Source organism: Vigna unguiculata, chromosome 6, assembly GCF_037176805.1.
Source record: "Vigna unguiculata cultivar grain cowpea cultivar isolate G323 ecotype 2 chromosome 6, ASM3717680v1, whole genome shotgun sequence".
Lineage (NCBI taxonomy): Eukaryota > Viridiplantae > Streptophyta > Magnoliopsida > Fabales > Fabaceae > Vigna > Vigna unguiculata.
In genome coordinates, this window is record NC_140797.1 from 44,824,344 (window position 1) to 44,836,657 (window position 12,314).

At 32.6% G+C, this 12,314-nt stretch overlaps 2 protein-coding genes across 7 annotated transcripts; both read left to right on the forward strand.

The window, feature by feature from the left end:
• The first annotated feature begins 349 nt into the window (after positions 1 to 349).
• On the forward strand, positions 350 to 3,412 carry LOC114187254 (vesicle-associated protein 1-3-like). 2 transcript variants are annotated; one of them, XM_028075449.2, is made up of 8 exons: positions 350 to 570; positions 653 to 723; positions 802 to 883; positions 964 to 1,079; positions 1,175 to 1,303; positions 1,687 to 1,875; positions 2,557 to 2,634; positions 3,125 to 3,412. In XM_028075449.2, the coding sequence occupies exons 1-8, from the start codon at positions 522 to 524 to the stop codon at positions 3,233 to 3,235; spliced, it is 825 nt and encodes a 274-aa protein (XP_027931250.1). In that variant the 5' UTR covers positions 350 to 521; the 3' UTR covers positions 3,236 to 3,412. The 2 variants fall into 2 exon arrangements, with proteins under 2 accessions (XP_027931250.1, XP_027931249.1); XM_028075448.2 differs by having other exon boundaries at positions 360 to 570; positions 3,122 to 3,412.
• Positions 3,413 to 5,020: 1,608 nt separating this feature from the next.
• On the forward strand, positions 5,021 to 11,719 carry LOC114189193 (uncharacterized). 5 transcript variants are annotated; one of them, XM_028077902.2, is made up of 14 exons: positions 5,021 to 5,209; positions 5,308 to 5,422; positions 5,647 to 5,737; positions 6,390 to 6,476; positions 7,083 to 7,129; positions 7,536 to 7,593; positions 7,760 to 7,873; positions 8,511 to 8,633; positions 9,244 to 9,370; positions 9,854 to 9,942; positions 10,510 to 10,608; positions 10,766 to 10,971; positions 11,072 to 11,270; positions 11,486 to 11,719. In XM_028077902.2, exons 3-14 carry the CDS (start codon positions 5,665 to 5,667, stop codon positions 11,536 to 11,538), a joined length of 1,275 nt encoding a protein of 424 aa, XP_027933703.1. In that variant the 5' UTR covers positions 5,021 to 5,209; positions 5,308 to 5,422; positions 5,647 to 5,664; the 3' UTR covers positions 11,539 to 11,719. The 5 variants fall into 5 exon arrangements, with proteins under 5 accessions (XP_027933703.1, XP_027933707.1, XP_027933705.1 ...); XM_028077906.2 differs by having other exon boundaries at positions 9,259 to 9,370; XM_028077904.2 differs by having other exon boundaries at positions 5,031 to 5,307; positions 5,377 to 5,422.
• Positions 11,720 to 12,314: the final 595 nt, after the last annotated feature.

The window sequence follows — 12,314 nt, forward strand, 5'->3', positions numbered from 1 at the left end:
CAGTAATTTATGTACCTGTGCAAATTTTCTGGTGTAATAATAAAAAAGGAAAAGAGAAGGCATAGATAGTGTAATAAAGCAAGAAGTGAAACGTAAAAATAAAGAAATGTAAGAACAATATAAGACAAAAAAAAGTAAGAAAATAAAAAAACACGTAATTTAAATATTTGGTTAATTCGGTGAGTCAAAGGCAGTCAATTAAATAGGAAAATATTGGTAAAATAAAATAAAATAAAATAACGGAGGAGTAAAGAAGATGGCGTGTTTGGTACAATTCTGATTTGTAAAAGTTGGCATTTTTGAAAAAAAGAGAAAGGAAAGAAGAGCGAGAAGGTGAGGTCGGAGAGGAAAGAGGTTAAGTTACAAGCAGTGTGTCGTAGTCCCACACCGTCCCCCCACCCCACGTAACCAACACAACACAACAACAATGCAAAGCTGTGCCTTTTCTCTCTCTTTTTCCCATTCTCGCTTTCTCTGTTCTGCACCACTCTCCCCATTCATTCTCATTCTGCATCCTTCACATGGCCACGGACCTTCTCCTAATCCATCCTTCTGACATCACTTTCCGCTGTAAGTTTTCCGTTCTCTCTCCGCCGCTCCTCCTCTCCTTTCGCTTCCTCACGCTCTCTCTCTCTCTCTCACACACACGCAGTTGAATTGAAGAAACAGAGTTCCTGCGTGGTTCGTCTCGCCAACCACGCTTCTCATCATGTTGCCTTCAAGGTGCTACTTAGTACTCAATCCACTCCTAACTTTTTTCATCCCAATTCAACGATTCGCTCATCGTTATTTGCAATTCAGGTCAAAACGACGTCGCCCAAGAAATACTGCGTCAGGCCAACCGTCGGCATTGTCCAACCCCACGGAACATGTGATTTCACCGGTATCCACTACTACACTTCTCTTGCTTTTCAATTCCCGTAGCCTGTTACAGTTAATGATCAACTCTTGGTTTGGAGGTAGTTACTATGCAGGCTCAGCGCACAGCCCCGCCGGATTTCAACTGCAAAGACAAGTTCCTCGTTCAAAGCGCGGTTGTCCCCGCTGGAACAACCGAGGACGACATCTCCTCTGACCTGGTCAGTCATGTTTTTTACTTTATGTTATTCAGCTTACCGTGTTTGTCGTGTGGTTTACTTACATTAATTAATCCTTTCCCTCTTCGCTTTCACAGTTTGTGAAAGATAGTGGAAGGCTTGTTGAGGAGAAGAAACTAAGGGTTGTCCTCATTGGCCCATCTTCTTCCCCTGAAAATGGAGATTTCAGCCAAGATCCACCAATCCAAATGCCTTCCCCTATTACAGTGAGTTTCTCCTACTTTATCACTCTCATTCATGACAAATTAATTTGTGATCTTGGATCACCACGTGTTGTATATTCCCGTCTTATTTTTGTGTCATATGTAACTGCGTTTTTTAATTTAAAAAAGTTTACAAAATTTGATTATATGTGACTCGAAGATTGCTTTGGACCAAGATAATTCTAAACCGTGTAATAATTTACATGAAATTATTATATGTTTCTGGACCACCATTTGTCTACAGTCTTGACTAACATGACATGTGTTTCAATTTTTTAATTTACAGCAGTTAATAACTCAATTACATGTCAAGAAGAGATTGTTTGAGACTAGTAATTTATCGGGAAAGAGAACATTGCTCTCAAATTGTTTCTTTCTTTTGTCAGGTTGAAAAAAGTTTGGAAATGGCCCAGGGTTTGGAGGAGGATGGAACGGATAAGGGTACTGTTGTTCCAAGACCAGTTGAGAAGGAGGGGGATATGAAACAAGTTAATGGTAATGAGAAATTGAGTTTTCCTAAGGATTTCAAGGAATTGGAGTCAAGGTTGAGTATAATGGATGCAAAGTTAAGAGAGGTTAGTCATAAGTACTTTTTTGACTTAGATTAGCAGTTATCTCACTGTTACTTTGATTTTAAGTTTCGTATTCCGTTAGTTGGTTGGTTATGGTTTAACATGTATTATCATCTCACATATCGCTGCCAGTGACAAATATTTGATTTTTGAACTTGAACTGGTCTATGAGCTTCAAGGGGTATTGATGGACAGTTTGGACTGGGGAAATCATGTTCAGGCTATGCACACCATGTAATATAACTTGGGATTTTACTTAGTTTAAAAGAAACAAGAGTGACATAAGATAAAATAACATGTTTTAGATAGAAATATGATAGACAAAAAAACTTAGACGCCTATTCGTTGATGGTGAGGATTTCTATACAACTTGCAGTAACTACTCAATGTTACAAAAGATAGAGCTAGAGAATGATATAATATAAAAGTACCAACCAACTCTGAGACATGTTCTAGCTTTGTGAGTTTCCAAATTTCAACTCATCCAATCTTTTTTCTTTATAAAAAAAAAGGGCATGTTTTATCATTATGTTTGAAAATGTCCTTTTTCTCTTGTAGTGTACTCATGATTGCTTATTGCCAAGCTCGTAAAAATGTAAAATGTTTATGCAATTTGACCTTTCGAATAATGTTCAACCTTAAAAGAAGATGGAAGCAATCAACAATCAGTTATAATCTTTGCAGGCCGAAGGAACCATCGCAAAGTTGAATGAAGAGAAGCGCAGGAACACCCGAGAAAAAAATTTGCTCAAGCAAGAGTTGGTAGGTACCTTCTTATTTTACTTTACGTCCTAATAAACTATTAAAAAAATTCGTGAGTTCCATTTTTCATGTTCAATAGTCCTTTTATACGCTCCATGGATACAGTTTACACAATAGGTGGGTACATTTTTGCAATCTTCTCACATTATTTTACTTGCCATGTAAGATGTAAACCTAAAAAGTGAGTGATTTTTGTTATAAGTACAACGGCAACTCCAAACCTCGAATCATCTCTACAACTCTTTTTAAAACACAAATTCTTTGTGACAGCAACATAACTAAAGGACCAGCAAATTATTACTCTCTTCCAATGGACAATAGATTTTAATTTTCTTATCTTCTTAATCAATTTAGTTATGGTATATATAGTTATCTAATAGATGGTTTCTCTAGAATGCTTTGCTTGGAACCTGTTTGAAATTATTGTTAATGTTCAGCTGCTGAATGACCATTTTTTATATTTGACACCTTTTACTTTTTTTGTTAGGAGATGATGAAGAAGAAAATGAAAATTAAAAGAGCTCAGGAGGGCTTCCCGTTTTTGTTTGTTTGTGTGGTTTCGCTTGTCAGTATGGCAGTCGGATATTATATTCATGCATAAGGAGCGAAATTGTGTATAATGACCGAGGTTCCAAAATAATGGGGTTCTCCTTCATGCTTTTCGGTAGATAACTATTGTTAATTGTAATGGTTGTACTCAATCAATGTCAATATGTGATACGTGGAAACCTTCCTGAAATGTTTGTGAAATGAACTGCACTTCTTAGGAGAAGCATTATACAGGGGCTCTGATATTCGGAACCAAAATCAGAGAGCAGAATTAGGTAATTTCCCCGATTATTGTTCATAATGTTCTGGCTACGTTCTTGGACAGTTTGGTTATCGATGAAAGGGGAATAGATTTGACAGAGGTGAGAAGAGAGAAAGATACTTAAAATTGTTTGATTTTTAAGGAGAGGAAAAAACTTAATAATATGTTACTATATAATAATAATAATAATAATAGTAATAATAATAATAGAAGAAGAAATAAAAAAATAAAGTAATATTTGCTCAATTATAATATATCAGAAATTTTCTCAATCCTTTATGAAAAAGAAAATTCAAAGGAAAAAAAATAATAATGGTGTTCATAATGACAAATGATAAAAGAATAATTATAATAGACACTATCTAAAAAAATAGTTTACATCCTTAGAATAGTTTATTTATCACGGTCAGCAAAATTTTAATTGATATCTAACAAAGAAACAATAATATTTTATTACAAGAACAAAAGTTCTTCTTATCAACATAAATAAACTATCATTCAAAAAAAATCAAAAAACAATCATTCTAATTACATTGATGAGTCATCGTTAACAACGGCTCCTTTCTTCCTAAATTGGTCCATCGATAAATCTGCTTCAATTTATACTCAGTCATTCATTAGAAAAAAATTTCAAAGACAAAAAAAATGGTCATAATGACAAAAATATAAAAGAATAATTATAATAGTCACTGTATTAAAAAATAATTTACATCTTTAAAATAGTTTTCTTAGTTGGTCAAAATGAAGTCATTACACACCAAAAAATTCAAGACTAAACTGTTCCTCCAATTTTTTTTTTTAAATCGGAGCAATTCCATACCTTTCCAATTTAAAATCAAATTAATAATTAAATTTTATTATAATTTATATATATATATATATATATATTAAAATATTATTTTTTATAATTAATATATAAAATCATTCTACCTAAATATTTAAATTATTATTTTTTATATTTTTTTTCTTGCAAAAAAATTTCTATTTAAATTTATAATTTTCTAAAAATATAAAAAAAATCACTTTTAAATTTTACATTTTAAGTGACAAATATTTTTAATATAAAAAGTGTCACTTTACATTTTTATTTTTAGCATTTTAAAAATTATAAATATAAAAAGAGATTTCTTTTAAGTAAATATATAAAATATAATTGAAAAATTTAAGAAGAATGATTTTATGTATAAATTATAAAAATTATATATATATATATATATATATATATATAAATAGTAAGTAAATTTAATTATTAATTTGATTTTAAATCAATGATAAATCAAATTACTTCAATTAAAAAAACTAAAATAAATCATAATTATAAATATAAAGACAAAATTAAAGATGGAACTAAGTGGAAAACCAGTGCTAAGTACAGTTTTATGAAAGTATTTTGGTATTAACTTTTTTATAACCAAAATTAAAAAAATTATCAAAGACTTAGGGACAGTTTAGCAAATGATTAGTTTGTTAGTATTGTTTTGATTTATATGGAGGGAAGGTAAAAGACACGAGTAGAGAAGGAGAGATGAGAGTAAGAAGATTAATTATAATTTATATTAATAAATAAGAGAAGTGACTGTATAGTGGAGTTGTGGAGTTACAGTGTGATGCAGAAGAAGGCGTTACGCAAAACGCTTTCACTCAACCTCGACCCACTTCTTCAAAAAGCTTCTTATTTTTGCCTTCTCCCTCTTCTCCTCCTCCACAGAGAAGAGGAGAAGAACTTTTCTTATTCCCCAAAACTATAAAACAAACACAAACAAGGTTAATCTTATTCTTCTCCTTCTCCGTCTTCTAGGGTTTCTCTTCCGTCATTGCCAATTTCATCGTCATCATCACCTTCTACTCTCTTTCCTCTGCAGGCATTGCTCTCTCTTCCTCTCCATTCCTCAATTATATTCCGATTCCCTAATTTCTTCCTCTCTTTTTAGGGTTCTCATCGTTCCCTAACCGATTCCGTCATTTTTCGCTTCTGAGGTACGCCCATTCTCCTCTCGCGATCTATTATTCTTTAAGTTTCGCCAATGCCACTTTCTCTCTTCTGTCTGTTCTGTGCTTTTCTTTTTTCCTTCATTGCTATCTCTCTTACTACTCCTATTCGTCATTAGCTTCGATATTAGCCGCTGTTTCTTTTCTCTTTCGCGTCAATGTTGTGTGTTGTTCTTGGATTGACGATGATCCGTTGTTCAACGGTTATGCAGGTTTATCTTCTCTTTTCAATGGTATGTTCCCCAGGAGATGGTGGCAAAATGGGAGTCATGGCAAGGCTTCTTGCTTCTCAGACAGTTGCAGGTATTTAGAGACCCTACCCTTCCGTATCTATTAGCTGCATGTTATGCCTGACACTGTTTTCTGGATTCAGGTCATCATATTGTATATTTAATATAATATAATATAATATAATATAATACCACGCAACAAATAGTTTTTTAATTATAGAATAAACTAGTACAAGAAGTGATTGTATTCATTTCTTGGAATGCATAAAAAGATGGAGAAGAAGTTAAAAGAAAAAGAAATAATACTAATAATTGATAGCATCTTGCAGAAGTTGCATAGTTAGGAGATTACTTATTGGGGGAAAATTCAGATGAGGATGTCTTAGTGGCTTCTGGAAGTCACAAAGTACAGCTAATGGGTAAATAGGAAAAGAAAACCAGTTTATGGGTGAAAATGTCTAAGACAATGCATAAAAACATTGCATTCCCGTAATTATTATGGATTATGGATTATAGATAATACATGCATCGGCAATGTAAATAATTTTGTATATTGTTATCTAATCACAAATCACCGAGTCATTTTTTATTTTTATTATAAATATTGTACTTACCGTGACCTCTGATAGATTGACAGTGTAGTTTATTAAATTCTTTAATTTATGGATTTTTCTTTCATTTTCAATGTCTGATTGAACCTCATTTCTTTGTGCATGACTTGGAAGATGACTTTGCCTATCAGAAGTCGGCTGCTGAATATATAAGTACAGAACTACGTGAGGCGGACGAAGCAAATTTGCTTCAGGAAGAAGGTTGTTTAAAGTGTTTTTGTTTTGTGAATCAACCTTTTTGTAGTACAATCTGTGGATATTCCTTGGTAGAAAGTAATTTATAGTCTTCATTATTTATTTAGTCCAATGTGATTTATTTGGTAGAAGAATAAGTGGTAATGACTGCCATTCTAATAATCAATCAGTCTCTGCTTGGAAAAAAGCTTCTTAAAAAACCACTTACAGACGAAGAAAATAAGACGGTAAATGGATTTAACCTCTCTCATGAGTTATAAATTAGTTTATGTGTGTGAAGTTAACTTCGACCAATTAGATTTTGTATTTTTAACTTGAGAAATAACTGGATTTTTTTTTCTTTAAGAAACTTATCAGTCTAAATGTAAATATTTTCTTTTGGGGGAAACGGGGACAAGTACTTTGTCGAAGTGGAACTACATATAATGGTCAAATGAACATGTTTAGTTTTGAGGAATTTTTTTTCTTTCTGGGCTTTCGATTATCGTCTTATTTCAATTTTATGAGTATAGTTTCTAATTTGTGCTCATTTTCCAGTTCTTTGGTCTTTGTACAATTGTCATTTCGTATTAGAGATTTTTAAAATGCTTCTTCACATGTTTTATATCACAGATATGCATGTCTATGGTGTTAGCCCCATGACTGATGGCTTGCAGCTGGTAAGGTTTGCCTCATGTTTCTACTTTTTCTTGTTCGCTAGTGGACGCCAAGAGTCTGGCCTGAGACTTTATGTGGTTTCTTTATTGGTATAACCTGTTCTTCTTAGGTTTCATGCGGATATTATATGGCATAATATTTATAATCTGTTATTGCTTCTTATAGTTTAGTATACCTTAAATTCAGTGATTATTGCTTCTTTTTATTACTTTTCTACTGCCATATTCACCAGGATGGCACAGAGCAACTGACACAGTTTGGAAACAGTTTATGCATTTTATACCAACTTTGTAATTATATAATTGATTTAGATGTTATAACTTGTAAATATCTTCGTCTCCAGGCATTAGCTTTTAGAAAGTATAATCTAAAGAAATTCATATAACTGATTGCGTGATATTTTTTTAGGTATGCTGCAACAATTGCAAGAAGCCAATTAAAGACAGTCAATTTGCTGCTCATACAGGTTTAATTTTGGCTTCTTTTAGTATTTATAATAGAACTTTGTGAGGCTTTTCAAACTGCAAATGTCAATGTGTGGCTAGTTTAGTACCAGCTTTCGTTTTTTGTCCCCCATACTTTAAAAGGTTACTAATACTGAACCTTGCTTCGCCATCCTCCCTGTGTTTCAGAACTTTGTCAGTCATTAAAGCTCTCAGAACAAACTAGGTTGGAGTTTGATGGCAGCACCGGGAGTCTGAAACCTCCTAGGAAGGAAAAGAAAAAGTTAGCAGCTTCTTGTGCTAGTATCCTTAAAATATGAATTAATTAATAAATTGCTAAGACATTTTTAGTTACTATACTATTATATCTTAAGTTTAGTCATAAGTAGTTTAATCTTCTGCTGATTGTTTTTGTAGAAGGTATATGACTCATGTTTTCTGAAAGGCTTGAATGTTTTGTAGTCTCTGTGAAATTAACGAATTTTTGTTTCCTATGCTTCTTTTTTCCATTTTTTTTTCTTGTTTTTCATCCCTTTTCAGTCCATGTAAAATATTTTTCTTTGGTTTTCATCCTTTCAAAAATTTTAAATCACTGTATTTAGTCCCCTATTTTTACTTTAAGCTAGATGAATATCATTTATTTTACGAATCTTTGGAGTTGTTTTTGGTGACATATAGTGACATTACATTACAACACTAGTAGTATAGTATGCATCTCTTGGAACCTTTGACCACGAACAAAAAAAAAATTATACAGGGGCCAAAATAAATAAAAAAATAAAAAACTTATTTATTTAAGGTTGACTATAAACATATTTAAGTAGTAACTTTGATTTCTTTAGTAGATTTCTTCTTTTAAAGGAGTCCTTTATTTTTTCTGAATACTTTCTAATGTTAGGTTTTCGTAACATTACTTTTTGTGCCTCATAACCCCTCATAGACCAAGCTTCAGCCGTTGGGGAGCATAGAAGGTCTGGGTCTATGGATAATATTGACTCGGATTTGTCACAATCCCACCGGATTAGTCAAATCAGAGTGATTCCCTTTTCAAACAAGGTTAAAGGTAAAAGCCCGATTATTTTTGTAAGTTTTCTCCTTCATTATCAGTGGAATTCTCATACAGAAGTTTATGTATTTTCTTATAAATTCTATTTTACCATATGATTACTGCTTGTTTTAATTTTTTACAAGATTGAATGTATTTTAAAATTATTTCGTTCAAAAGCTAAGGCATATTGGTGTTATTAGTTTGCTATTTCTATCACTTGTGTTAACTTTCCCTGAAACCTTCAACAACCAAATGCCGCTGGGTTTGTTTACGAGTATTTTTATGGAACTAAAATTTAGCCTCCCTCTACCATTTTACTCATGATCATAGGAGAATATGATCTTTGCTTTTCATTGGCTTACAGGTTTAGTTCAAAACCTTTCATTATATTGCTGAAGATGGATTGATTCGAAATATTATACAATGTTGATTGATGATAGTTTAGACTGTAATTTCTCTTGTTAAAACATATTTGATCTTTTTTGCTGGTTTTATTTTGCTTGATGTATGTCTCAAGTTTATTTTGCTGGTTGGAGTACTATTATTGTTATGGTTACATAAATCTATTTTCCCATGCCCTATGCTATTGGTTTGCTAATCAATTTGAAAACTTGATTCATTTTAGTTCCAATTTCCTTAGGACACTCTACTTGTGTCGATGGAGCATCTATGATGGATGGTACCAGGATTAATCCTGGAAATAAGGACCACCCAGCTTCTGTAATGCATCCTCCAACAAAACGTCATAAATTGTATGCTTTCTTTGTTCATCTGATTTGCGCACACATGTTGTATGATTATTTTAATATCATTGTGGTTAACTTTGTGGCTTAGATTATATATTGATATTTGTTGTGTTAATTTGATTGTGTGCCTATGTTACCAGATATTAATCATAAGTTCTTGATTAACACAAAATAAATTTGAATGCATCATTTATTGCATAATACTTCCATTACCCCTCCCCAATAAACTACCACTATCAAATGGAAAATTATTAAAACTGCAGATATAAAAAGTTGTTAATCAATTATCAAATAGGCTGTCGTTCAGTGTGAATGATTGCCTGCCATAACCACTATACCTTCACGGTATTGAAAAAAATGAAAATTATAATTAGAGGTTAAACACATTTGTTTAAAACTTATGTTAGGAAATTTGATAATTATTCCCATTTATTGGAGTTGTTAATCATCCCTCTTAAATTTATATCCAATCTGTTATGTTTATTGCAGGAGAGCAAACACCCACCTACCTGTACTAGAAAGCCCTGGAAGAGATTCTGGAGAGACCAAAACTCTGAGTTTCACTGATGGAATAACTTGTAAGTGTGCAATTATACGTGTTGAATGAAAAAAGTTGTTCTTGCAGGACATACCTATAATGAGTTTCTTACCCTTATAAACTCCAGCTTAAAAAAAGTCTTTGCATGATGTGAAAACATAATTATTAATTCTGTTCTACCATATTTCATTTTTATAAGTGAACTAGAACTTGGGCATGTACATTCTAAAAACATTCTAGTGTCAAGCGAAGGCATGTTGAATGCCAAAATATGGATGCTAAAATTTATTTTTCTCAAAAAGTTACAAGCTATTACTGATTTCCATATATGCTCAAATGTGTGAAAGTTATTTTCATACTTCTCAAATTCTATATTTGTGGACACTAAACAATGTTAACTTTCAGAGAAATTAGTAATTTTCTTATAATATTCTTATGCCACCAAAGCCCTCCTATGTATGCGCAGTGAATCCTTGGTTTTTGTAATGTTTAGTCTGACATTAATGACAACTGTGCTATTACTTTTACTGTATTATGCTGTTCGCTCTTTGGCGATTGGGGACCTGGTCATGGAATGAATCACCTAATTAATTCTGATTCCATTTAGGCAAGGACTTGGTTGAAATAACTACTTCAGAACATGGAGATCCTAACCGAAAAATCCTTGGGCAGGTCCTTGTGCAACATCCAAACACTACGAAGAATGGTATTAAAAATATATAATTTAAGTTTTGAAAGTCATTAACTTCCGGCAACTGGTAAAATGGAAGACCTTTCCTCCAATGTTTTTTCCTTTAATTTTTAATTTTAGTGTTTCTAATACAAGCTGGTGTTTGTGTAAACACGTTTTTTTGTTGAATTAGAATTTCCTGCGCCCCTTGCTACGAAGATATTTTATTCACAAAGGACCAATCGACTGCGTGCCAGACTTCGCCATCTTTACTTCCAGAACTTAAACGAGCAATTGCGTACTGATTTGTGTCCAAAGACATCACCTGAAGATATGGTCACATTCCAAGATTCATCTCTTAGATGCCCTTCATCTTCTCAACTGGACAATGTGCCCGAGGTGTGACAATCTTTGCTCTTTTTTAATGCTGATCATTTACAATTATAGGTCGAATCATGTCAACAAAGTTATACAGTTCTTTTTTTTTTTTGAAAAATAGGGCCGATCATCTCCTCAAAAATCTGATCATATTCTTGCCAAAAGCTCAGAAGTTTGCGTACTAAAAGCAGGAGGCCTGCCAAGTAATGGTTTGTCAAATCAGTTTCTTCTCGATAATGTTTCAAGGTCTACAGCCACTCATGTTGGTTTGACTAGAAGCAACTTTCTTCCAACATCCTATTCATTTTCTAGCAACACAGGTAATCTAATATGTTATTGAGTTGTCTTTTCATGTTTATAGGGTATTCTAAATTTAGAAAAACTAAGTAATCGTGAAAAGCCTATCACTAACTAAAGGACGGATTGAGGTGAAAGATTTGCTTTGACAAAAAGCTGACAATTTTTGGAGTGATAGCTTGAAGGAAAATGATTGGTACAAGTTGTTAACGAGTGTTTTTTGTTCTGTTTTTTGTAGGAAATTCATTGGGAACAATGCAGCAACCGAATGGTAGTGTTCCTGTTATTTAGAAACCATGGTGGAAATTTTTTGGGTTGGTTAAGGTTCAGGTAAACAATACTTGAGTTTAGGATTTAGCTCCTTTTTTGAAGCTGATAAAGTAAATTACTCAAATTGTGTATCCTGTCATCTGCTTTGTACATGTAAACTTCTGTATAAATGGATGGAAATGAAGAAATTATTAGTTCTATATCCCCAGTGTCCTCAACTCGATACTTGGTCTTCTGTTATTTATGCTTACTAGTATTTGCATAGCAGCTTGCATCGTTCTTGATATTACAGGTTTCTCAATACAAGAATATATTTGGGAACAGATATGCAGATTTACAATGCTATCAGCTATTAAACAGGTTCCAGTATGTCAGAAAAAGTGAGTTTTGGACTGTGTAACAATATGATCAGATGATAATTAGACTAAAACTTCTATTTCTCCAGTAGGAATAATTTATTATTATAACAAATTTTATATTTTGTTTTAACAATTAGTCAAGGCTCTGTATTTCTGTTTAAACGGGGGCCTCTATTTAATTTTTTTATTCTTATTCCTAAAATTTAACTGTGTCAAATCTTTGTGTTTTCTTTTGGATTTATTTTGAACCAGAAAAGAACTCTCCTCATGGAAATCTGGCAGTGATATAATGTATATTTTAATTTTTAATTTTGAAGTAACTTTGGAGGAAAAAGGTAATTTTGTTTTAAATGGAGGCCACATGTTCATTTGGTGAGTACAATAAATTTATTATCACGTTGTCCTTTGTTTAATTCCATGCTTGAAATGATCATGGAA